A 26,542-nucleotide genomic window follows, 5' to 3' on the forward strand; every position below is an offset into this window, starting at 1 on the left:
CGCTCCTGCGGGCAGCGACCAGGCTCAAATCCTGCGGGGCTCCGCGGCTCGAAAATACAGCAGGAACCAAAGTAACCAACGCTTCACCGGACTTATGAAGAGTTCGGAAGCAGCCCGGGCCGCTCCCACTTTCTGACCGCGGAATAAAGGGGAGCGCGCTGCTTTTCTACGGAGCCGGTTCTGAGCGGGACAAAGTTTCCTGCAGAGCGAGGCCGGGACGCGGTCAGCCCGGGAGCCGCCGGGTTTTCCGTGGTGGGGCCGCTTGGCCCCGTCCTGGCCGGGGGCAGCGCTCTCGGCGTCCCCCGGTTCCCGAAGGCGGGGCTCGTCCCGCTGTCCCGGGGCTGCCCCGGGCCGGCTCCCCCCGGCCGGCCGCTGGCTCCGCCCGCACCACATGACTGCCGTCGGTAGAAACTTTTCCCGTCCCGCGGTTGGAAAATGGCGGCGTAGGAGCGGGGTTCTCGCATCCCCGCCCGCTCCGGCCGCCTCAGCGCCATGACCCGTTGGGTTCCCACCAAAAGGGAGGAGAAATACGGCGTAGGTGAGGATCCTCCCTGCCTCCCCTCGGGCCCCGCGCCCGCCTGTTGCGCTGCGGCGCTCCGCGAAGTACGCGGGGATCCCCGCACGTCCGCCGGGCCGGGGGCTGCACTGGGCCCGGCGGGGCGAGCGAGGAGCCGCACGGCTGCTCCGCAAGGCCGCTCTCCCGGCTCTCGGCCGCCTTTCCCGGCCGGTCGAGTTGAGGAGTTCATGCGGGAGCGCGGCTCGACCTGCGCTCGAGTCACATCCTCGAGCAGAAAGTTGCAGCTTTGTGTTCTTTCTCCTCTTCTCCTCACCCCTTTCCCCCCCCCCCCCCCCCGCTCCACCCCGGCTCTCAGCACCACTTTCTCCTGCTTGAAGTTATTTGTACGTGGGTTTCTTTTCCCGGCTTCGCCCCCTGCCCGTGTCGTTGTGCCGGGGTTTCCCCGCTGCTGCCCGAGGATCCATGTCTCCCTGGGCTGTTTCCGTCTCCCGGCACAGAGGCGGATTGTTCTCGGGCTGACGGAGCTGCGCTGCGGGAGGCCCGGCGCGGTGCTGGCAGTGTTTCGTTGGGATTGGAAGCGTTTTGTAGGGATTGAGGAGGAGAAAACCGGCACGAGCGAGAGCGTTTGTCGCGGGGAAGGGGATAATAAACCTGCGGGTTCCATTTGGAAATAAGAAATGCAGTGTTTTCCCCCCGCAGTTATTGCGTCTGTATCCTGAGATCGGTTGTGTGTACACACTGCTAAGCCTTGTGTAACAACTAGAACAGGAAGAAGGGAATGCATGGGATTAAACAGAACACAAGTGAATTTTAGGAATTACTTTAAAATTCTGCCTGTACATCCCTCGAAAATAAGGGTATGGTATCCAAGCCTGTGGCATGTGCTCAGTGCTGTGCCTCTGAACCGCTGGAATAGATCTGTTACCACGCAGTGTGAGCTGGTGTTGGAACCTAAGGACACTGGAAGGCAATCCACTTGGTTGCAGGGTGATGTCTCACATTGGAGGTGCTTTTTGGGGAGTGATGTCCTGGAGCTGCTTTGCTCCGAGAGGACAAGGAATTGTGGAGGCAGTTGAGATGGAAGCTTTGGGTATCCAGTGTGGGGAACTGCATTTGTAGAGAGTGAACTTAGGTATAATTTTAAAAAGCCTTTGATTTGTTTCATGGTTTCATAAAGCACAGGCACAAGCACTTTTGTGTTGGGAGTGTGCTGAAGCTGTAACTCTTGAAAAGGCTCAGAGCCCTCAGCAGAAGCTCATTCTGCACTTCTTGTCTGTCTGCTGCTCTTAGGAGTTTTGTCATATTTTGGTAATAGCTTTGCTATTTCTATGATGATTTCTTTCTTTCTTTTCTGTTTTTCCTTCGAGTTAGCTGAGTGGGATGATCTGCAGTGTCAGAGAAATACTCTGACGAACTATGGGGTGTGAGAGTTGAGACAGTTGCAAGGAGATTAAATGGGATTTAGAGTTAATTGGGTGCTGCTATTCTCTGTTATGCTGCTTAATGCAGGTTTTGGAGAGGACAGCCTCTTTTCTGCACTGCTGAATTTCCTCCTGATGGAGATTCATGTTCTGCTTGGTAAACATATTTTATATGTCCTTGTGTAGTTAAAAATGGGGACTTATGTACCTTGCAAGGCTTCTGGTGTTCTGTTTTGTTACTGGTTGTGAAGCTTCCAGGTCGCAGTGAATCAATGCGGAAGTCATGTAGTCCCGGAGCAGCAGTGGAGAACACACTGTTAAGGTGAACATCCTAATAAAAGAACGTCGTCTTCCCAACTGTTTGGCACGGCCCGTGCTGGAGAGTGACAGCAAACCAGCAACACCTGCATCCTCCAAGCAGGGCTGCTAATGGAGCTGCCATCCGTCTCTGCAGGGCTGAACTGATGGAGTGTGTGGGCACTGTGCTGAAGCAGATGCAGCAATCAGCAGGAGGGTGTCATTGGCTGTGGGTTATGCTGCTTACCTTGTGGGAGCACAGAAGTGTGTGTGTATATAAAAGCCATGTGTTTATATGTAATGCATATATAGTGGTTTTTTTTCCCCTATTAGATTAGCGTGTTCCTGCGCACGACTAACTTTTCTTAACACCTCAAGTCCCAAAGGCTGCTGACTTCGGTGCACTGGAAGTAAATTACAGAGAGATTGGGTGCAGATGTTTCAGGAAACGCTCTTTCTGCTCAGCTACCCCATCCCACAGTGCTGGGTTCCCAGCAGCTACTGCATGCCCAGGATCCACGCGGGGAGCAGCGCGTGAAACTTATCTCAGAGGGCAGCCGTGAGTGTGACTCAGCTCTGCTTCCTGGTAGGGCTCAGAGTGTGGGGAGGCGGGATGAGAAACGGGTAGGGATGGAATAGCATGAGGGACTATGAGATGATGGTGTAGGGGGCCATCTGAAAGAGGAAAATGAACAGCTGAATTACAGCAGCTTTCCTGCGCTCCTGATGCCACTCATCCTTCTCCTTCGTCACTGCAGCTCTGTGTTTGGGCTCTCATCTCGCTGTTGGGAATGGAGGTAGCTGTGTGGTGCGGCTCAGAAAGCCATGCACCCATCAGAAAGTCCAGGAGCTCTGTGTATCTGCTGCCTACCTGCGGAGCACAGCTGCTCAGGCTCCTGTTTCATGCTTGTAGTTGGAGGTGAAAATGTTGATGTTCTTGCTTATGGCAATGAAGGTGAGGTGCAACGAGATGCTTTAGGAAGTCAGCCTAAATAGCACTTCTGAGATATACAAACATGGCTTGGGTAATTTCCAAATGCCCTTGGGCATTCTGGCTAAATATTAGGAAAAATTCAGAAAGGGCAGTCAGGTAATGGCACACAGTGTCTGTGCAGGGAGCTGGTGGGGTCGCTGTCCCTTGGGGTTTTCAGGAACTGTGGAGACGTGGCACCTGGGGACATGGTTAATGGGCATGGTGGGAATGGATCGACAGGTGGACTAGAGCATCCTGGAAGTCTTTCCCAACCTTAATGATTCTGTGCCTTCTGCAGTTGTTGAGCCCTTTTCCTTCGTCCCACAAGCTGCAGTAAGAGGTAGAACCGGGGCTACTGCAGTTGCTTCAAAAGTTGTGCCAAAAATACCTTTAATGTTTTTTTTAAGAGCAAATAAGGAGGCATGAGACCACCACTATGACAGTTGAATCTTTCTTGTAAACAGAGGAACAGTGAGTCTGTTGGCCTCAGATGGGAAAGGAGAGCTTCCTGGTGGTCTGCTCTCCTTCAGACCCTGTTAATTTTCAGGATGCTGACTATACTTCTCTCTGCTACTCCTAATGAATGACAAAAAAGTAGGATAATGCTGTTGTTGCTGGGAGTAGTGCTTAGTGTAGGCTCTTAACTTCAGGCAAGTCTTATGAATGTGGTGATGAAGAAGGGGCTAGGTAAGTGTACATGGAGCTGTACTGAATATATTACTTTAGGATGGCACCTGATGCCTGGAAGTGCAATGTCAGGTAGTAGGCTAATGATAATGTTAAATATATCAAGGATACCAGCATTTCTTAAGTAATTTGTCTATCTGTGACTGTACATGTACTGTTGATGCGCTCCTGTGGCTTACCTGGGTTTTCCCCAGGTAGACAGGGTAGTGCAGGTGCTTGAGGAGGTGTCTGCAGTTCTCAGTCCTCAATCAGCACCTTCCAGCTGCCCAGATAAGCAGTGTTCTGGGTAAGATTTGTGTTTCCATGCATGCATTTTAAAAACAAGCAACTGTAACAACAACAAACCAACCCAGGAAGGAAACCGATTTTATTGCAAGCTGCCCCACTTGGGACTTGTTGTGTTTTTCCTTGTTACTGGTCAGTTTGGTTTGTTTGTCACAACAGGGAAATGATAACCTGCCTCATGTGGGATGCTTTGAAATAGGATGGACTTGCCATATTTCCAGGCCAGGTGTTGTAGTGCCTCCCAGGGCTTGGGATAGCTTTTCAAAAGGCATATATATAGTATATTCAAACCAGATACACAAAAATAAACCAGATACACAACAATTTTTATTTCTAAAGGAGGACTATATAGTTAGTTGGTAAAATAGTTTATGAAGGCTGTGATGTGCAGCTTCAATTGCTCCCTTATAGTGGCGCTTTGGAAGGGTGGACAGGAATTTAATAAGAATAATGCCATTTGAAACTCATACAGGTCATTTCTGCTGTGCAAGGAAGGACCTCAAATGCTGAGAACAGATTTCAGGTTTTCCAAAAATCCAGTATTTGTGGGTTGCTGGTGTGGTGATTGGGGCATTGGAGGCTCCCTCTGTTCTTCATGAAGAGTTGGTGGTCTTTGCTTTTGTATGCCTGCATTAAAATAGGAAAGGATTTTAGGAAGTTAATGAAGATGCATCTTAGCAATGCTGTTCTGTGAGTGAATTTGGAGTCTTTCTGAGGCCGTTCTGTGCACCGTGAATTTATTACAGCAGTGCTGTGCTATGATGTCCAGAACCAAAGGAGTAAAAATGTGCACGTGCTGTATTTGCTCATGTATTTATTAGTGCATTACTATTCTGAGGAAGCACGTTCGGATTCAGCCTCTTGGAGACAGCATGCCCTCCTGTGTGCCATGGCCACATGTACTCACTCCTAAGGGAGCTGCCAGTGGCACAGTTGCAAACAGGTATTGTTTTGAGAAGGGCTTTACCAGAAATATGTTTTTTCCTTATTCATTTTCTCGCATAGGATGTTATGAAATCTGCGTGCATTCCATGTGTGCGGTCACTATTTGTGCTGCATTTATTTTTAGCTGTAGCAACTTGGCTTTTGGCCCTCATTTTAAATATCCAGGGATAAGAGAGGTACCAGCCTCTACTTCAGCCTAATGAAAAGACCTTGTGACAGTTGTGAGCTTCAGCTGTTTGTCTTTATTTCTAATCATTTCTGTGCTTCACAGCTGCAGGTGAAAAGCCTTTAGGGTTTGCAGTGGGATCAGTTAATGAGCAGTGCTACTTTATAGGGGCAGTAAACTACCCCAGACCTTTCGTGTGTGTTGTCTCTGACCTGAAAGGTTCTTGGAGTTTTTACAAGAGCTTTTAAAAACGTGCTGTACTTCAGTGCTGGAAAGTACCCGTGTAGCTCTCTGCTATGGCTCTGCTGTAGGCTGTTGGGATGGAGCAGCGCATCACTGACTTCCAGCTGCTTGCAGGCATGATGCTGAGCATTGGCTGAACTCTCCTGAGTTATGGATTGCTTTGAGAGTTTATCCACTAGGAATTAACACTTCTGTTCCTAGAAGAGAGAAGAGAAGGGGGAGTTTTGTTACAGTGAGGTTTTATGCTTCACATTATACACAGGTATGGAAGTAACAGTAGGATGAGATCCTGGTTAAAGGTTTTACAGAAGGAAGTAGTACCTACCCTGTCGGTTTCTTTGGTTTTCCTGTTTGTCTGTTCCTTGCAATGACTGTTTGGTTTGGATTATTATCATTATTTTGCATTTATTGGTGTAAAGTAAATACATTTTCTTTTACAAAAACTTTCAGGAAGGGGGGAAGTGAACTGAATGCAATTTAAAGCGAAAGCAGCATCTTCAGGGAGCTTGTCCCTCTGCTTGCAACTACAGGCTTAAGCATTTTTGGGAAATACTTGTATTTCTGGAGGTTGTCTCATGTGGAGGTCTGTGGAACACATACAGGGTATGCCTTTTCTAACCCTATAGTGGTCCTCTAGGACTGAAATCCATTATGTCTTGTTAAGTAAATGCCTGTGGATGTGTCTGACTGAAGATAAATAGCTGGAAGCTTACCTTAGATGGATGAATTGAAGCTCCATTGAGGAACCAGTGCTAACCCAGTTGGAAAGTACTTGCTCCATTAGCGATATCAGCCTCATGTTTGCACTCCCTGCAAAGCTGAAGCTTTTACAAAACGTCCAAGGATGGCTGACCTCAGTTCCGATGGATGGTCTCCTGTAGAGGACTCCTTGGTTCGGAGGTGGGCCATTGGTTATGAACTGGAGGAGAAGTGTATCTTTTCTGCAAACTTGACAATGCTTAATTTTGCTTTTTGGCCTGTGGTGGATCCTGGCAGTATTCTGACTGTAGGGTTTTGTTTTTTCTTAATATATTCCTTAATGAGCTACTGAAATGCTTTTTTGAGCTTGGAGGGAAGTGGAAACGGTACTCTATCTAAATCTAAAGAATGTTCAGAAAGATAACATTTGTGGTTGTAAAACTTGATCTATGTTTTTGGGCTGTAGTGGCGAAAATACATACATTTATAGCATCATCAGTCTTATGTTTATGTAATTTGTACATTGAATGTGATTATTGATGTAAAGACTTGTAACGCAAGTAGCAGCAGTTATGGAATTTCAGTTTTATCAGCAAAATATGTACTATCTCTCAAAATATTTTTCTGCTCCATATAGCTTTGTAACTAAACTGAAATAATTACAGTGAGAACTATTATGTGTAATTATATAACCACACACATAACAAAAGAAACAGATGGATAACTGGAGTAACTATTGGCCATCACGCTTGCCCTTTTTTCCTAACGTGGTATGGTATTTCCTAGCAGTGCTGCTTTGTTTGGGGTACTGTTTGTGTTATTTTAGTACAAAGCTTTTTATAAATCATTTTCAGAGGTTTCTCATAACCATTTTCACCGAAAGGAGCTGGAATAGCAAAAAGTCTTTGTGTTACCCAGAAGAAGAAACAAGTGAGAAAGCTGAGGAGGTTTGCTCTGTAGTTTAGGGACAGGAAGAAAGTGAAGGTGTATGTGATCAGTGTGTGCTTGTAGGACCTTGGCTTCTGGGTGCTCTGTTCTGTACAGCTTCACAACTTAATTGAGCTTGGAGAGACCTTGATCGGATCCCACATGAAGCTGCACTCGTGAGAAGCATGAAGTAGGAGTGCTGGGGAAATGCTGTGTGCTGGCAGCAGCAAACTGTATTGTTCTCCTCTGGTAATGGACCCAGTGCTGGAGATGGTAAATTGCTCATCGATTGCCAGCAGAGCTGCACGGCACATGGCTCCTGAACCACTTGGATGTGTGATGTCTGAAAGCACAGGTGGGAGGTGAGGAGTGTACAGACAACAGCATGCAGAGAGACCGAGTGCTGCAGGGCACCTGAGCCCCTCACTGCACGGAAATGCTCTGTGTACATCTTCCTTCTTCTCCAAACAAAGCACAGAAGTACTGATAGCATAGATTTGAAGTCCTAAATAATAAGGTAGCACATGCTGGGGAGCGTGGCTGAGCCCTGGGATTGCCCAGCTCCTAGGGAAGGGTGCTGAGCTTGCTCTGACTGAGAACGCGTGGTTGTAGAGGTTTTCTCTGATTTCTGGGATAATAATTATAAAAACTTAGTAATTGAAAAAGAAATAAGTTGCCTCTTGGTGCTGATGACGGTGCTTGAAATACCTTAGTAGGCTAATGGAGCTAAGTGGAAGGCAGCTCAGTTGGTACCTGCCTTTTTAGCAGCACGCCTGCCTGCCTCCCAGCTGATGCTTCAGCCTGTAACACAGCCATCACTGTGGCAGCTGGTCTGCAGGCAGAGATGTTGGCAGCACACAGTGGGCTCAGGGAGTGCGGCTGGGTGCTTTTATTGGGGAATTAAGTTGTCTCTGCTCCAGCTTGGTGTGCGTGTAGCATTTGGTGTATCAGAAACCAAGTGAAATGAAAGCAACTGGTAATGTAAAAAGTATTCCTGTAGTGGACTTTGGGACAGGAAATATCTCAGCACTGAGCCAGATGGAAGTAGCTGATGATATTTGAGTTTCCAAGTCCTGACACAGATGGTGAACAATTTAAAAGTACGCATGCTTTCAAAAATGTGCTGTGCATGTGACTCCAGTGTACAGATCGTGACCCTGAAATGGCTGCAGCTGATTGAGGTGGTTACTGGGAATGTCTTACAAATGCTGTCCTCTGAAGGGGAGGTTGTGCTATGGTTTTGATGACTAAGTAGAAATACGATTGAGCATATTGTTTAGGTCAGGAAGGTTATAGATAAAGGCATGGGTGATCCTTTAAGCTTTCTCTTGACTAAACCTTAGGCTGTTTCCCCAAATAGGAGATTGGACAAGCTTGTCCTCTTGATTTCTCTATTTTTTTCTCCATTCTGACCACAAATAACTAAGAAAACATTACCATTTTTGCTGTTTGTTTCATGCAGTCTCTGGCTCGCTTGTGATTCAAAGCTCTGAAAAGCAGTGCTTATGTTCAAGCCTGTAGGATGCGCTCTCATTTGCAACCCAAACCTGTAGACAGTGATGCTTATTTCAGGTCTGTAGTTTGCTCTGTGCTATGAGGTGGTGCTGCCTGGTGTGCAGCCCTGTGCAGCACAGTGCTGAGACTGAGCAAAATGGACTTGTGGTACACAGCAGCACATGAGAACCCGCTCATCTTCTGCTCACACAAAGTAGTAATAATATAGATGATGTTTTTAATATGGTATACTTCTTTGAATGGTTTCCTATCTTTTTGTCTGTATCTCTTATTTTCTGTAGCCAGTTTTCTGCACGCAGGCGTTGTCTGCCTTGTTGCCCTTACTGAGATTCCTTCCTTCCTGCTTCACCCTTGTCGTTGATGGGGAAAAGTGTTTATCCTTCAAGATTTATAGCTGGGGGGAAAAACGGCAAATGCAATGGAGCTGTTTGCTTCTGTTCCAGTAGCCAGCTGTAAACTCTTGTCACTTTTTTTGCTTTGTCACAGCAGGCGGAGGTGGAATCGCTGTGCCAGCAGAGCCCCTGCTAATGTTTCATGTTATCATTACTAGATGTTGGTTGTCTTCCCTGTTGGTTCCCAGCCTTGCCAGTGCTTCTTTCACTAGGAAATGTAGATGGAACAGACCTGAGATCATCTTTTTTTTTTTTTTTCTTCTTTCTTCTATCTCCCATTTAAAATTGACTGTTTTATTTCTGTGGACCAGTCTCTCAGATTTCCAGTGCAGAGACTAAATGTTACAACTAAAACACTTACTGCTATGAGTAAGTTGACGTAAAGCACAGAGTAAATAAAAGTGTTGTGTCTTTCTGTTTTTAGTTTAGCTTTGGACATATCTGGGCTTCTGCCTCCAGCAAGAGCTGCTGTGCTGGCTGCAGTGTGCAGCAGCCAACTCTGGGCTTGTCAGGGATGCCTTTTGCTGCTGACAGCCCATCTTCTGTCCGTGTGTGACTTCGGTCCAGTTTTTGCTGTACTTGTGTCTCTTCTGACACTGCTCACTGCTCACCAGGCACAGACAGACCTGGTGTTCTCCCACTTCCCAGGTGATGGGAGCAGCGTGCCCAGGACCGACTCAGAATTGTTGTAAGGCTTTGACAGCTGCTGTGTTTGTGGGAATTTGCTCCTTTGTCAAGCAAGCTCAGAGATGTGACAGAGCATGGGGAGGGGGGGGTTGGGAGCACTAGGTGAAGGCTCTTCTCCCAGAATTTTCTGCTGCTGAGATATTCTGGTGGGAGTAGAGAGCAGATATTTGTGTGGCATGGAGGTATTTCTGAGGCAGTGCTTTACATCTTGTGTGATTCAAAGGGATAAACAACAATCCGGGAGTTTTGATGGAGAGCCAAATATTCTTATGGTATTTAATATTACATTTTGTTTATTTTTGTTTGTTGGCTTTTGTTCTTATGGGTTTTACTGCAACTAAGAGTCTACAGGGATTAAAAAAAGAAAGACATTGCTGTGGGTAGCATAACATCTGCAGTTACTTTAGACTGGGTGGCTTCAATGCAGGTCACTGCTGTGCTAAGAACTGAAGAGCAGTTTGGGAGAGGTTAGGGGGCTGCTTCTGTGGTTGTGGCTCTGGGTTTTTGGACTCTGGTCTGATGCAGTCAGTCCATCCTCGAGTCTCACTCCTGGGGTGCTGGTGCAGGTAATGCATGCTCTGGTGGCTCTGAGTCCTTTTGCTGCAGCTTACGGAGGGTTTTTCGTTAGCAGCCTTTTAATCAGAAGGAAACGTCTTTGAGGAGCCAGTGAGGCTTCGAGGAGTGCCTGAAGTGACTTGCTCTGAGCTCTGTGTGATGAGTCTTATTTATTAAATAAATAAAGGTAGGGACTTGCATATAGCCAGATAAGCACATTCTAAAGCAGAGTAAGGAGAATTACTCAGTTGTGATATTGTTTACATTTTTAGAAGTTTTGTGTGGGTTCAGCTTGTTTGAGTTTCCAGTTGCAAGTATTCTTGAAATGATTTATGAGCAGATTTTTATCAATAACTTGGTGCAAAGGAGGCCTCTATTTACAGAGCTGTGGTAACTGTGATTTAAATGGTTCAGATTGGTGACTCACCTGAGCAAATGCAGAAAGCACTCTTTGGACTTCAGCTGGAGCACGTGAAGGTGGATGTGAGAGGGAGATTTCAACTATTAGGAACTGGATATCTAAAACATTGGGATGACTTTGTAAGTTCTTATAATCAAGGCGTGATCTGGGAACTGTTCATGTATCAAGATACTGCTCTAAGGTTGGGAGTCCATGTATTGTGCTTGTGTAACAGTACCTGCATGCTTCTTTAATGTTTGCATTTATTTCACTGCCTGTGACCAGTGAGCTGGGTGAGACTCACTGTGAGTGGTCCAAGCATTGGGTGAGATATTCCCACCAGGATTAGTTGGAGCAAATGCATGCTGATTTTTGTAGAAAGAAAAGACTTTTTTTCCTTGGGCATGGGATACGTGTTGAATATAGGAGCAGCTAGCCGTATTTCTTCTGGTTTGTTTGTGCTCAGATAGCTTTGTGTTGAGGTAGGGATCGTGAAACTGATTAATAAGTTGAAAAGATGAGAAATTGGAGCTGGTCTAATTAAAAGTTATTAGATGGGTGGAGTATTTTTACTCAGACCCAAGAATTGTAAGGGAAAGTGATTATGAAGGATGTTTGCAGTCTAGTTCACTACAAAGGTGCACTGACAGTTGGAGCTTGCTGAATTTCATCATTTGAGCAGATTCAGTGTTTCTAGGCTGCTTTGGAAACCATCAGAGTGAGATGGTTGTCCTTCAGCCAGCGTTGGCCATTGGCACTGCTGGCAGCTGTACAGTGTGTTCCTAGCAAAGGGAGCCAGTAGCTGGAAGGGTGCTGGGGACACAATGTGCCAAAAAGACAGCCAGAATAGCCTGCTCTTTTCTTATAGCAGCTGGTTGGAATAACGGCGAGCATTGATGCATTCATTGCATGCTTCTCTACTGCAGGTTGACCTGAGAGTCTTGCTGGTGTCTCCAGTGACTGTGCTGGCTCTTGCTGAACCCTGAACAAAATGGAGGCTAGGTGCCCAGGGAGTGAATGTGGCTGTAGTAGCACTCATTTAATCAATGGCTTTTGGGATGTAATTGGGAATGTTGGTGGATGGCCATCAAAAGGCTGCTCTGGTCCTCAAAGTGCCACTACCAGTGTGACCTCTCACAAAGGAGGGCATCTTCCTGCTGCCTTCTGTGCACCTACTAAAAACCTTCCTGGCAGCAAGTGAAGAACAAGTGCTGAGTATCACTGAGTTTTCCTCTTGACCCTGAGGTTGCAGGTGCAGGCTGGTGCTGCTGGAGCCTGGGGCTTCCCAGGTGTGTGGGCTGGGAGCTGCTTCTGACCTGCCCAGGTGTGTGGCTCTGTGCCATCATCTCACTTGAGATGGAATTGGGCTAGATCAACTTGTACTTGGCTAGGAAAGGTTTAAGAACAATCAAATTAGCCTGTGCTTTACAGATGTAAATCTAGGATCCTATTGATTAGCGAGGTGGGGAGTTCTAGTTGTGCAAGCAGATTATTCTGTTATTCCTCTGCTGTTTTGTCCGTCCAGGAGATATGTGTGTTTGATTTATGGAGAGAGTAAAATGTGATTCAGAGCTCTTAAAGAACAGGAATCCTATATCAGTTTTCTTCTCCCCGCTTCTTGCAGCACGATCATCCATCAGTGTGAGCTAGAAGCAGTGTGGTGCTCCAGATGGGGCTGAGCCCAGAGCCTGGCCCCCCAAAGCCCCGAGTGAATCAGACAGAAACTCTTTGTTAGCATTAGCTGCCAAGCCAGTTCTCTTGCTTTTTTGAAAGCTGCATGAGTCATGTGGTTTCTTATTGGTTTAGAGAAAAACAATTTTTCCCTGTTTTTGCAAAATGCCGCTCTTCTAATGCATTCAGTGCTGTTTGATTAGTGTCCTTGGTTGCATTTTTACATTCATTCCTGTATGCATGAGATGCAGTTTCAGGGGAAGTGCCACACGTTTCCTATTTCTGCAGTAGCCTTGCTGTTGTGGAAAAGAGGTGTTTGTGGGTCAAACTACAGCTCTTAGCAGGTAATTCTTCTCTCTGGCTGCTATTTCTAAGGAAGCAGAACAAGCTCCTCAGGGATTATTTGCCTGTGGATCCCTGCTTTTATAGTTTTTGCTGTTGGAGACAGCTTGAAGGGCCAAGAGACAAATAAGGCGATGGCAAGCAGAAACAAATTGAGTAAGGTTTGATGTGTTAAAATCTTAAAATGCCCTCTTCCTCCCTTCCCCTGTCTACAAGCCTTCCTGAGAGCACAAAACAGGAATCTTGATTGTTTTTTTTTTTTTTTTCCCTGGGAGAAATACAGGGGAGGAAGAGCAGTAGGAAATGGAAGTTCTTCCCATCGCCCCACTGCCGCCTTGCTTCAGGCTCTTGGCTCTGCATCATCAGCTCTGTATTGCAATGAATAGTGTCTTGCAGGGGCCATTTTTTTGCTAACTGTTTCCTCAGTAGTGTGATAGAAGTTTTATTGTGTTGAACTTGATTTTTATAGTCCATGGAAATGACTATTAAAATATAGCCGTGACATTAAGCTCGCTGCTGCGGAAATGCTCAGGGAAAGGCACCCTCTTCACAAAAATATGTTTGGTGAGATAGAGACCTGCAATAGCAAGGGGAAAAACGTGGGGAAATGGGACTGACGCTTCAGGCATCCTCGAGTGGAGCTACAGGAGTGCTGTGTGGGCTGTGTTTGTCAGAATCCTCATGCAGATGAAACGTTCTTCTGTCTGGATTTTGTGCAGCACCAGCAGAGAGCTGAAAAAGGTATTGTCATAAAAACCTCTGCTTCATCCCATAAGCAGCAGGTGCTGGGGAACTGAGCATCCACTGCCAGCCCTATACCCAGCTTGTATGAAAAGTGATGTGCCCAACAATTTGGGAAGTTACATGCCCTGCCTGAGCACCAGATTGGTAGCTTGAGATTCAGTGTCTGCAAACTTTGGCAATGGGAGTTTGTGCTGTTCTGGCCTGGAAAGGACCAGAGGGCTTTGCACCTCACTCTGATGCAGTCTCTCTCGTGAACTGTTTTTAAAATGGAGGTCGTTGCATTTGGGGATGCATGCACCTGATTCTGTGATTGGAAAGGTGATTGTGAACTGCACTGCTCCATTTGGGACCTTCTCCAAGGCTGTGGGCACTGCTGGCTGAAGTTGATGCCGTTGCCCTCCTGTGCTTGGCCACAAGGTCTTGCTTTCTCTGTTTTCTCTTCGCTGTATGATTTTTTTTTTTTTCTCTTGGTTATCACTGAAGAAATGCCTGCTTGGGTCACTGATCTTTTGTGCAGCCTCATTCTGATTAACTGGCCTCTGTTGACTCCTGGCTGGCTCGTACGCACTGCATCTGTGCCAGCACTGACCGTAAGCTGCACGAGTTCTTCCATCCGGTGTTTAACTCATTTCCTCCTTCCTCTTCCTCGGTGTGTATTTCGATGTGTTTTAGGAACAACAATACCAAAGGTTTTGCAAAGATTTTGGGTAGAAGCCATTTCAGGTTGCAGCTGTTAAAGGCACAGAGGTCCTTCAGGTGCACTGTGGCAGGGATGGAACAGTGCGTGGTTGCATTTTGTCATTGCTTTCTGTAAGAACGTGGCCAGTTGACCACCATAGTGAGAGCCAAGCTATTGCTTTTAGCGGAGAAGTACAGGAAAATCAGGGGAACGTCAAAACTGTGATTCTGGGTTAGCAGAAGACAAATGCCAAGGCATCTATCTGCCTCTTGACAATCTTTTGTGCTTGTAGAAGTCAGAATTTTCCTGACTACAAATGCCAGCATAGAAGAGTTTGGGTGGTGTGATTATTGCATGTCATGTGTTTCAGTTAAGGGACTTTTTAATACTAAAAATTAATTTAAATGTTCTTGGTTGTCCTTTATGTTACCTATGCAGTATGCCACATTATTAATACTGCAGTTGATGGTGATCTCTTTTTTTTTTTTTTTTTTTTTTTTTTAAAAACACTATTTTTGACTTCATATCCTCAGCACTTACTGGTTGAAGCATTCAGAGTGCAGATTAATTTGCAAAGAAGAGGAGGGAGAAGGTTGGTAATAGTTGGCATCTTCATCAGCTCCCTTAGAACAAGTGTCTGTCTTCAGAGGTGAGAGGAGCAAAAGCCAGAATTTGAATGACTCTTAGGTAGGTCTAGGACTCCATTTTATTTTATTTCTCATTCACGTGGAAGGAAGCGAGCATCTTGTTCTCTCCTATGTGAGCTCTGCCTGGAGGATGCAGCAGCACAGTGCTTACACTTCTGGAAGGCAAAATGACTTCAGTTTGTTATTTTTTCTTTTTCTTTTATTTTTTCCTGGATTTACAAAGTCTCTTCAGCTTACTAATTCATGCTGGGTAGTGATAAGAGACCAGATGTGTTGCAAAACATCTTGCTCCCCTGTGCTGCCATCTGTTCCACAACCTGACTTAGTGCTTAGTGATGCTTACAGCTTGGGTGGCCCTTGGCTTGCTCAGCCAGTGTGCTCAGATTCACCTCTAAATTCAGTGTGTTCCTGTGCAAATTGACTGGTTTGTTGCAGTTTGGATGACAAAACAACTGAAGTACTGAGAACTATGATCTCAGCTTGGAGAAACCAGGGGTGAGAATGCAGAGGGTGACTTTAGTGACTTGGGAAGGTCTGTGCTTGGTTGCCCTACAGATGAGGCAGTCATCCTTAGCAAAGCTTAGGTGCAGATCCTGGTCTGTGAATTTATGTTCTTTGTTTCTTCATTACCCTCTGTTGTGATAATTGGAAACATTTCAGGGTAGGTAATGGGGATCTAAGGAGTCACTATAACATGGAAATCCAACACTTCTGTTTAGATAAAAAGGAAGAAAGTCTTCAGGTTTCTGATGTTCTTTCAGTGGTAAAGATTTGCAGTAGGCATTGCTTCTATCTCTGGTTTCGATTTGCTTTTATGAGTAAGCATTATTAATGTGTGTTGGATTTTTTTTTAAAGATGCGATCAAATAAAGCTTGATAATATGTTAAATGTGTTTTTTTTTTTTCTTTCCAGAGAATAGAGTTTAATGCAGGCTTTAATGCAAAATATTCTAGGTAATATTACGTGGTAACTTTTTCATGGTATCTTAAGCAACCTCAGCTTTCATACAGAGAAAAGCTTTCTCAGTATACACTGATGTTACCTTTGTTTGCTTTTTACTGCTTTTCCTCTTTCACCTCTCTTTCATTCTTCTGGTCTTGCACTCTTCATTTCTCTAATGCGCGTAGATTGATGAATGCAGTCCTGTAGAGGTGTTTGTTTTATATTCTTCAGTAATAAGTGGGTTTTAGTGCAATTACTGTAATGCCCTATTCATTGTTCCTTTCTTTATCAACTCCTGGAGTTAAAAATTGGTGCTTTCTGTGCCCACACTAATCCCTTTGCTTTTGACATTTCAGTACTTTTGTGTAGATCTGCTTCTTTCCTGCCTTGAAAGGGGGAGGCTGGGTGAGAGCAGTGATTGCTACCAGCTGCTTGGTCATCGTGGCTGGGAACTCAGCTGATGAGCACAAATATCTCTGGTGCAGAAACGTAGCTGTCCTAAGCAGAGAACAGCAGTGTGCAAAGGAGAGGTGCTTCAGGATGCTTTCTGTCACTTGTGACTTCACATTCTTTTTGCTTGTGCTTTTCCTGCCGCTTTGGTTCTGGTCATTGAATCCCAGAGCTGGAACTCCGAACAGGCTGACACAGATAACTGATTTGCTGAATACTGCTCTGTGTTCACGTCAGCCTAGTAACTGAATCCATCCACTGCTCCTTTTGATCAGCTGTTCCTTACTCATTGTCAGCATGCGCTCTGAAATCCCTGCTTTCCTGTCATGGTGAGGTGTGGGTTGCTTTGGCTTTTATAAGCAGGGTAGGTGTAAGGCTGCAGCTGAAACAGTCTGTTTGTGAGTCAGTACAGCAGTGCCCATCACAGGGAGTGATGAGTGTGGTCCATAGGTATGATCTTGCAAATACAGTAGACTCCTTTAACTCTAGGTGAAATCATAGCTAATGATGCCTGGAACTGGGAAAGAAAGCTCGTCAGTTCTTTCTCTGTAATTTTGAGAAAACGTTGCTCTCTTCTACACAGTAACCTTATAAATGTAATTAGAAAATGGTGGTCAGATACAGATGATACCTGATACTTCATCTCTTCTGCAGAGCATTCTCCAGACTGGGGGAAGTGGCAGAAATGCTTGAGCAGACGTTGGTGGTGTTTCTGTGGATGGGCAGCGTGCTGGTTGAGCCAGAAAGCAGCATCCTTCTTGAGCTCATGACTTGTGGTATCTTTTGGCCATCACTTCTTTCTCTAGTGTGCAGAGATTGCATTGTGAATAGTATTGTTATAAGGAGGGGAAGTGTTTATAGGAATAGTTTATAGCTTGCAATAGGAAAAATGCTTGACTGTGCCTCTTTGATTGTGCCATGCCCAATGTGAAAGAACACTGGAGCACTGAATTAGTCTGTGTTAACCATGAGATTAACTTGCTTGCGCTGGGTCTTAGCTATGCATCTTTGGGTACTAAAGTATCCATGTTCCTAGCTTGTGAGTTGTAGCAAAGATATGTATATTTTTTTTTAAGCTGATTTATTGGCTACATAATTCCTTTTTGAAAATACTGGGCCTTGATCCATAATTCAGTCATGCCTCTGTATGTTGTTGACCAGACAAGGCACACATGTACCAGTTTTGTGCTTTATTCCTCTGTTTTTTCTTTTCCTTTAGTTAAAGTGTTGTTGTTAGCTCCAATCTGACATTTGATCTGTCATAACAACTTTTGATGTCACTGCATAAAGAATCCCCCATGCTGGGGGTTATCTTCTGGCTTTCATAGGAGTATGCAGTAGCTCAAACCTCGTTTTGCAGTCACAGGGGTGGAATGTGCTTTATAGTTATTCTGGTTGTTTGTTTCATCATCTATGAATGCTGCTGCAAGCCAATTTTTATTATTTTGAAATAAGCCTTCCTTCTTTGGCCACCACTCGTTGCTCAGCTGGGGTCAGTGGGAGCTGTCATGGGTAGTAATTACTGCTCAATGGCTGCTTGTCATCTTCAGTCAAGAGAATTGGTCATTACAGTGAAGTTCATGTTACGTGACCCTCCTCATTGTGACAGACACCAGTTAGCACTCGGATATAAATTTTAATGTCTTTTATTCACGGTTGCCTTTGATCCTTAGTGTTATTCAGTTTAAGTGTTGGAGAAATGGTTTGCTGAAGTGCGAGCTTGCTGCAGAACTGTTTTTAGTCTGTCACAATGTGAACTTCTACTGGTTTGGGTGTTTGGTGCTACATGGTGAGATTGCTCATTAGGGTCTCCGAGATGAAAGATTCAGATGGGCTCATTCTGCACTTCGAGCACCCTCAGGTTCTCTTGAGTCTGGTGACAGCTGTGACATTCAAGAAATGTAAGTAAAGGCCAGAAGTTTGGATTTAAGCATCCAAACTCAGAAGAGTTCATGCTGTCTGATTAATTTAATCTTTCTGGTACTCCCAAAAACCCGACAGAAAAAAATTCCTGCTGAGTGTTATCAAACAGACTGTCCCTTGTGCTGCTGTTTAGGAAGCGTGCCATGTATTCATGGTTGTTAACATTCCTCTGCTCAGAACAGTTCAAAATGTTAATTTTTGTTAATGTTTTTTCACAGAACGCTCTCCTCCTGTAGAATAGCAATTATAGCTTTGAAATACTGTGTTCCAGATACCTGGCAGCCAAGGATTTATCTCGTTTTAATAATGGGAAAGTTAACAAAAACATTAAAACAGGAATAGCTAGCTTGGCTTGTTTTGATGTCAATAAAACTGTATCGCTTTCTAAAGCCCCCATTACATCCTGGTGATTATTAGTTTCTGCAATCCGCTTGCTCTTTATACGCTTTTACCTTCAAGTGTCCTTTCCTAAACTATGTAGGATCCTATGCTGCATATGTTTTGTCTTTCCTATTTCTATTGCTTTTTTTTGTACCTCTTTCATTCCGTATACCACCCAGGAAAGAACCAAGGACCCTCCTCACGTGTTCGATGTCAGGAACGTTGTATGGTGGGGTTCAGTACCTTCTGACCACATTTTGAATGTTGTATTTGTGTTGCTGACCTCCCTGCTGGCAGGGCTGCTCTGCTGGGCTCACCTGGAATAAAAGGCCTTGGGGGGAGCAGAGGTGGTGCCTGTCTGAGACCTCGCTGTTGTGTAAGGGTGGCTTTGTGCTTTCTGCTGTAGGTTTTTGCTTTGAAGGTTTTGTGGAAGTGCTTTGTGACCTGCAATGAGAATGTTACCTGTAGTTGTTGTCCTGTGAGCTGTTTTGGTTTAACTCTCTGTGAAGGTCTCGTGCGAGAGGGGCTGGGCTGATCTCAGTTACACCAGAGATGCATCTGCATCTTTCTATTCTGATAGTGGTAATGGCAGGGAGCAGCTGGAGCCTTTGTGGGCAGTGCTGCACAGCTCATATCCCTGGGAAATACAAGGGATGGCTGAAAGTGCAGAGATAACTTCGATGGAGGTAAAAAAAAAAGCATTATTGGAATCTGATCATTATGACAAATAACAAATCTCTGTGCTCTGAAAGCTCCCATCGTAAAGAAGAGATCTCTGTTCAGAGGAGCTCAGCCTTTTGTGTGCTGGAAATACAAGGCTAAGAAATCCGTAGCATCTCGAAGTGGACTATGAGTGAACCTCTCATTGGTCTGCTTTCATTATAGTTCATTGACGTCAGTCTCATGAAATGCTGGGCTTGTAGCCTTTGGTTGTGCAGATCCTACCAGGTATCAGAAGGCTTTGTCTCTTTCAGAGGGATTTCTTCCATGAGGAACATAAAAACAAACAAAACCAAAGCATAGTTTTAGAGGCTGTAAGCTGTAACTGTTTTCTAGGAGTTTTTGGAATACCTTTTTCTTAATCAAACCTATTTTGCAGCTTATTTGTCAGATGAAGGCCCAGTGTTCTTCAAGCCATTCCTGATTTTAGCGCTTCTTTTGTGAAGTGTGGGGAGAAGTGGCCTTTCCTTTACTTTGCAGATGTTCTTCTGCAGATGACAATTCTAAAAAAACTTCCTTTTCTATCATTTCATAGAAAGCGAACTCTAAATAATTTCCCCCCCCCTTGAAACTTGAAGTTAGTGTTTGTAATGTCAGGTCACTGGCGAGTAGGGTGATGCATCTTTTCTACTTGAGTTATTTGCTGGCATATAAATCTGACTATTCAGTCTGACTTTCTTTCTTTATCTACAACAAAACAGTTTTTCTTCTTCTCAGAGTTTCTCCCGTCCAGAATTGAACTCTGAGAGGTATCAGCAGCCTGCAGGTCAATGGCTGTGAGGCATGAGCAGTTTCCAAAGCTTCCTTCCAGCATTTGCTGCATTCACTTGGCTTTAGTGTAAGCTGAAGGTGATCGTTCAGTGCTGCTTTAGGGCACATCAGCATGTGAGGCTTCCTGCAACACACTGACACAAAGTACTGGGAAACAGACAGGTTCAAAAAAATTAATTGAATGTATTGTTATGAAGAAGCAAAGCATTGTAAGTAGGTTCAGAGGCTAACTTTGAACAGTGTGCGTGTGCCGTTTGAGATCTGCTCTAAGGGAACATGCTGTTGGATTGAGGAACTTGACCAAACGTACCCAGAAGCTGCACAAGGAGACTGAATGTAGCAATAATGAATAATAATAATGGTGTGGAGAAGTAACGGTCTTGAAAGCTGTGTTGCCTTGCATGTGCTAACTGCCTTGTTTTCTCTGTCTAGCTCTTTACAATTACGATGCGAGGGGACCAGATGAACTTTCCTTACAGATAGGAGACACTGTGCACATATTAGAAACATATGAAGGTAAGCTTGCAAAACGTGCATTGTCCAAACATTGTTTTTACAACTGCTTTTCTGTTTGTGACTTCATCATCCCATATTACCAGGTAATGAATTACTTGCTTTCTTGCAAAGGGACGAAACGCTTTGTTTTTAATGAGCACAGAATTAACCAATGCTAGATGTGAACGAAGAAGCGTGTGGTCGATACCTGGTGAATAACCACCTCCTTTCCTATGAAAGATGGATGTTCTCACAGCTTTATTTGTATGGATCGATTGCAGCATCTGTCCTACGTTTAGAGAAATGATAGATGTTTTTGGATACCCTTGGGTAATGCGAAGGCACCTGCTGCTAAAAGAAGTTTAATCTGAATTTGAAAGTCACCGGGGTCCTAAATTATTTATGTCTCTCTTGTGAGGTTGGATACATGTGCTACAGTGCTATGACCGATTTCAGGCTTTCAGATGCTTTGCTTGTTTTGATATGGAATGGTACAGGCACTAGGCACAGCAAAATCCTTCCTCCTTGATGTGTGAAAAAGGGGATCGGGATGCTGTGTTTGATAGTCAACAGAATGTGAAAGTTGTCAGAACACTTTTCTGCTCTTCCTTGATCCAGTAGCAAGCCAAATAAAATCTATCTCTTTCATTATATCCTAGGCTGTAAATTGTGTAGCCTGCTGCAGACTGGAGAGATACAAGCAACGTATAAACACTACTTTTCTGAAAGAGAAGGCAGGCACTGGAATGGGCTGCCCAGGGAGGTGGTGGAGTCACCGACCCTGCAGGTGTTCAGGGACATTTGGATTTTGTGTTGAGGGATGTGGTTTAGTGAGAGCAAATGGTGATAGGTGGATGGTTGGACTGGATGATCTGCAAGGTCTTTTCCAACCTTGGTGATTCTGTGATATAACTAAACTTTGCAAATGCCTTTTGGTTGCTGTTTTGAATGCCTTTGTTTCTAGACATTGATCTTTTGGTCCGAGTGCTAAGTTAGTTTTAGATATTGATTTAATCAGATTTTTTTTTATAGTTACATCTACTGAAACAGTGTTATTTCAACAGATGTAACAAGCTTGGTTCATCATTACGTGCAAATTAATTTTCTCTTTGTTTCTGGGTTGGCATTTTCCTGTAAGATTCAGGTTGCCACTGGAATGTCAGGTTTGACTATGCAAAGTCATTTTTCTGTTATATGAAGTTATATGATTTTTTTTTTTTTGCATTAGTTGTTATTAAAAGTAGAAAGATTTAAATATTAAGCAGATTTGTATTTTTGTGTATCTAAATTGATTTACTTAATGAATGTGGGAGAAACACTGAGTCCTGCATAGGGAGCATGAAACCATGTCAAATTGTGACTGCTGGTAACATAATGGGATGGTGGAGATGACTTGCTTTTCCCCTTCGACTCAAATAACAGAAAGACCTTTGTGCTCTCAGCTCATGGTTTTGGGCTTTTGACATCTTTGTGTGACTGGGATGAGTTTACATTAAAAGAAGTGCAAATAAATTAATGTTCTGCCAAGCATTTTGTACAGTAGTTACTCATTACTTCCCCGCTGTGATGAGAAATTGAGCTGCTGTAGTTCTTACCTCTCTTCTTCACATAGCTGCCATTATTGGGTAATTATTTGAGCTCTTTGATCTTCGAGTTCCTTCCCAGAGCCTTTGGGAGGATTGCCTCAGGAGAGCTGCCTTGGTGTCTGCAGGTGCCCCGTGTCCAGCTGTGCTCACACACCTACCTGGAGGGCTGCTGGATGTGGGGCTGTGTCTTGGAAGCAGTGGCTTGGTAGGGTTTGGCAAGCAGTGGGGTTGTAACTGCTGCCTTCTCTAAATCCCCTTTGTCATAAAGAAGAGCTTACAGCAGGTTTTTGCTGTAAGACCAGCTGGACTAATGTTGAATTTTGTACTGGATTGGGTTGCTACTGTGGACTCTGCTTATATGTGCTTCAAATGGTACTTGCAGGTTTTAAAAAAAAAAAAAAAAAAAGAGAACTTCAGAATTTAATTTTAGTACTGAAACATTCTCATCTTTTAAAATTTAGTCAGAACAGTGTACTTGCTCTCTGAAGTGCTGAACCAATTTTTACAGGTATTTTCCACTTGCAGTTTCAGTGAAGTTTGAGGCTTGCTGCAAGCAGCTGCTGTTTGTATCGAGGTGATGGGATTGGTGATGTGTGTGCTTTCCACTGTTAAACTGGAATGTTTCTGCTCTTCAAGGACCCAAAGGAAAGATGAAGCTCCTTTCTAACAACAATTGAGAGAATAATGGATCTTTAAAGTCAAATTACTGTTATTATTTCAGGTTGAATTGCAGAAAATTTCATTTTTCCATTTGAAAATTTCCTGGTGCGCTTCTTAATGTGAACTTTGCAGGAAAAGCTGGATGATAGCAGAGCCATGTGCCTTGATAAATAGCATTCATGTGTCAGGAAGGAAGGGTTGCTTTTTCAAGTAATATCCCTAAACAGATATTTGCTGCATTCTGAACTAGCACATGCCTTATTTTTGTTGTCTGTCTTCTGTTTCTTTATATAATTGGGTAGAAATTAAAATGGAGATGTGATCAATAAGTAAGATTTATTTATTAAGGAGAAAGGCTATTAGATATAGCAGTAAATAAGCTTCAAAACAAAGTGTTTATATTTGAGCAGCTGCTCATTTCTAGAGCTGCTGTAGAAAGGTGTAGTTTGGGTTCCAAAATAGGCAGTTTAAAATAATATTTAGTTATTGTGTACTGTTCTTTATTTATATATCTTATTTTCTTTTTTAAATGTAATTAATACCTATCCTGGGTAAATGCATAGCAAGTGTCAAGAACAGTGCTGGCCAAGGGTTTCCTGTGCCTTTTGCAGGTGCCTCCCTTTTCTTGGACATTTACTTGGATGGGTACTTCCAGCCACTGTATCCCATAGTATTTTGCAGGGAGAGGCTCAAAACCCTGTCATGTGCAGCTAAGCCACTTAAATGCCCACAGCAATTTAGAAAACGTTTATGACATCAGCCTGTTTTCCTCTCACTGATGTTTTGTGTGAAGCCGAATTTGCTGTAAATAGACCAAGGAGGATCCGAAATTGTTTGCTGGATTCTGCAGGTCAATGTTTGACATCAGATATTTGTTCTCTTTTCCATCAGGTTTTCTTTTTTTCACTTGTTTTGGACCTCCAAAGTGCCAGAGGTTACAAATGCTGGGAGTAAAATGAGGCAGGGCCACTCCATAGGTGAGAACAGCTTTGTGATGCCTTTGCACCCACGTGTCACTGCCTGCCCTGCCCTCGCTGTATTTGGTGCAGGAGATGGGGAGGCAGCTGCCTGCATCCGTGCTTCTGCTATGAAAGGGGAATTGAGAACTTGAAGAGACATTATATTTTGGGTTAGTTAGAGATGGCTTCTCCATCTCAGCCGTGTCCTGGTTCAGGCAGCAGGATGGGTTGGGAAAAGAGGTGGCAGAGGTAGAGCTGTGTGGCTGAGGGGCCCACAGTGGTGGCTGTGGCAGGGCGATGGAGCTCATCAGTTTGGGCCTTGTCCCCACATGGGCACAGAGGACAATGGTCTGGGGCAGTGAGAAGATAATGAATCCACTCTCCAGTGGCATATGGTGAACAGGCTGAAAAATCCTCCGTGCTTGAGACTTCAGTTTGTATTCCTTATCCTGGAGTGCAGATAAGGAATTTTGCTGTAAGAGCAGATGCTGTCTACCAGGCATCTTGGTTCATGTTTGTGTTTTTAGTTTTTGCAAACTTCCACAGGACCTCTGCCTGCTTTTCTGTTTTGTTTTGTGAGCTGTAAATCCTGAAACATTCTTCTCTTCTGAAGAGGTGACAAATGGCTGATCTTCAGTTGAAAACTTGAATTTGTTCAACGTAAACAGGTTTTAAAATCAAACGAACAGTAGGTACCAGAAAGTTAATGCTCGTAAGTTGGTTTTGTTCATGTTGGTAAATCATGAATTAAAATGAAATGAATCTCAGTTTAATGCATTATGTGGAATACCATCTCTGTCACATAGAATTCCCCTTCAGTTTTCCCATCCTCCCCAACTTTATAGCTTTCAAAGGCTTTCTTTTGGCCAGGATGCTCACTGTGTGTTGGTGCAAACGAGGCAGGGGCTGCTGAGCTGGGAAGGAGCAACTGCTGGGAGGCGTAAGGTTTTAATGCTGTCTCCTCTTTTTCCCCCAGGTTGGTACAGGGGTTACACACTGAGGAAGAAATCCAAGAAGGTGAGTGCTGCTTGCTTTTCTGTGTGACATGGCATGGTGCCTTTGGGGATCTGCTCTGAACACAGATCTTTCCGTGTCGTGTTGCTGCGTGGCAGTGATCTCTGGGAACTGGGCTACTGGACTAAATGGGAATATTTCAAATTAACTGGAACTTACTGTAATGAGACCTAGAAACTTACTTGTGTATCTATTTTTTTTTCTCCTGAATTTAAGTGTATGCATACGCAGTTACTTCAGATAGCTTGATGTGCATTAGCTTGTGCTCTGCAATAACATGTGTGCCAGAGCCTTCACCTCTGTAAAACTTAAGAGCTTCACATCTCAGCTGATCTGCTTGCAGGCTGACAGTTTGCTGTCTGTTAAATAACACATTACCTGTACAGTGCAATTGCGTCTTGGAAAGCGATGAGATCTACATTGTGATTTTTCAGTCATTCTCCATGAGGGGGGCAGTAATCTCCTGCAGTGCAATTTAGCCTGGTTGTTCAGCTTGAAGCGTGCATGAAGTGCTGCTGTTTATAGCAGCTTTTCTGAAATAAAAAGTAAGGAAACAGCATAAATGCTGCTCGTAATGTTGCATTTTATTTTTATTTTTTGGCTTAACTTTATAGCAGTCATTAACCAGAATTACACAACTTTTATCTGTGTATTTTTTTTTTTTTAAGTTTTAAATTAAAACACTTAAAATTTGCATGTCTGCATGCAGAGCTGTTGTTTCTGAGTCTCTGAAAGTACCGAGTTAGCTCTGTGGTTCATCCCACCCATTTCCTAACCAAGCCTGGTCTGTGTTTATTTCTACTCTATTTTAATACTTTCTTTTTTCAGAGATGTGCTAAATTTCTTACAAATCATATTTAGTGAGCATGCCCCATTCAGCCTGTGCAGAAAGGATGCATTCCTCTTGGCTTAAATTGATTCCAGGTGTTGGTGTGTTTGTCCAACTGCAGCTAAACGTAGTAACTTCTCAAAGAAAACTTATTTTATGGTATTGTAGAATTGCAACCCTTAAAATGTGAAGCTTTGGTAGAATTCTTTTTAAAGGCAGTGGAAGACATGCTTGCCCATAGATGTTAAGAAGGATGAGTGTGCTCTTTCCCATCTGGGCAGCAGGTATCGTTGCTGGTATTGCTGTAATTGGTGTGTCTTGCTTGCATGCCAGACCTTCTGGTCATCACTGTGTTCCTCCTCTGGTGACCTACATGACCTGTGCCACCTTCTTTCTCCCCTGAAGCTGTTCTGCCCCCCTTGCTGGGTGGGTGGGTTTTGGTGGTGCTTGCTGGTTTCTTTTGCTTTTTGCTTGCTCCCTCCCTGACCTCTCTCCCCACGTATTCAAACAGGGTGTGCAGCTCAGAGCTCAGGCACTTCAGTGACTTCTACAGAGATTGTTTTTCATCCGTCTTTGCAAGAAACAGTTTTGCTTTAAGTTACTTTGAAGTAGACATAACTTTATGACATAAAATGAGCACTGCCGTTGAGCCTTGTTTGAGAGACTTCTGCTATGCTCTGCTGAGAGGGATGTAGGGAACAAAGCACAGATTGAGGAAGGAATTACTCAGCTTTCTAAGAATTGTTTTGCATTCCCAAACAGAAAATGGAACTGCTTGCACTATGAACAAGTTGGTGGGAAGTTATTTCCTCAGCTTGTCTTGAATTATATTTTTAAATATGATTTTATATTATTTTCCAATTATTACTTTTAGAATCTGGAGAGTAATTTAGAACTTTTTTTTATAAGAAAAGCACCACTTCTTTTGCAGTACTGTCTGCTGCGGAGTTTTTTGGCTTGTCATAATAGCAATACATTGATAAGAGACAGTACTGTATGTCAGCTATGGTGGTGATGTG

The 26,542-nt window shown here is 44.0% G+C and overlaps 1 protein-coding gene across 3 annotated transcripts in view; it reads left to right on the forward strand.

Moving 5' to 3' along the window:
• The first annotated feature begins 394 nt into the window (after positions 1 to 394).
• The window catches only part of DOCK1 (dedicator of cytokinesis 1), a 273,200-nt gene continuing 247,052 nt past the window's right edge, over positions 395 to 26,542 (forward strand). For 2 of the 3 annotated variants that reach the window (XM_042863546.1, XM_042863547.1), the window contains exons 1-3: positions 396 to 538; positions 20,413 to 20,496; positions 24,657 to 24,697. In XM_042863546.1, the coding sequence (XP_042719480.1) occupies positions 493 to 538; positions 20,413 to 20,496; positions 24,657 to 24,697 (171 nt within the window). In that variant the 5' untranslated portion in view covers positions 396 to 492. Of the gene's footprint in view, positions 539 to 20,412; positions 20,497 to 24,656; positions 24,698 to 26,542 lie in introns of all 3 variants that reach the window. The other variant, XM_042863548.1, reaches the window with a different exon arrangement.

The sequence above is a fragment of the Lagopus leucura genome, unplaced genomic scaffold (assembly GCF_019238085.1).
Source record: "Lagopus leucura isolate 7727_CA_CO unplaced genomic scaffold, USGS_WTPT01 Super-Scaffold_741, whole genome shotgun sequence".
NCBI classification, from domain to species: Eukaryota; Metazoa; Chordata; class Aves; order Galliformes; family Phasianidae; genus Lagopus; species Lagopus leucura.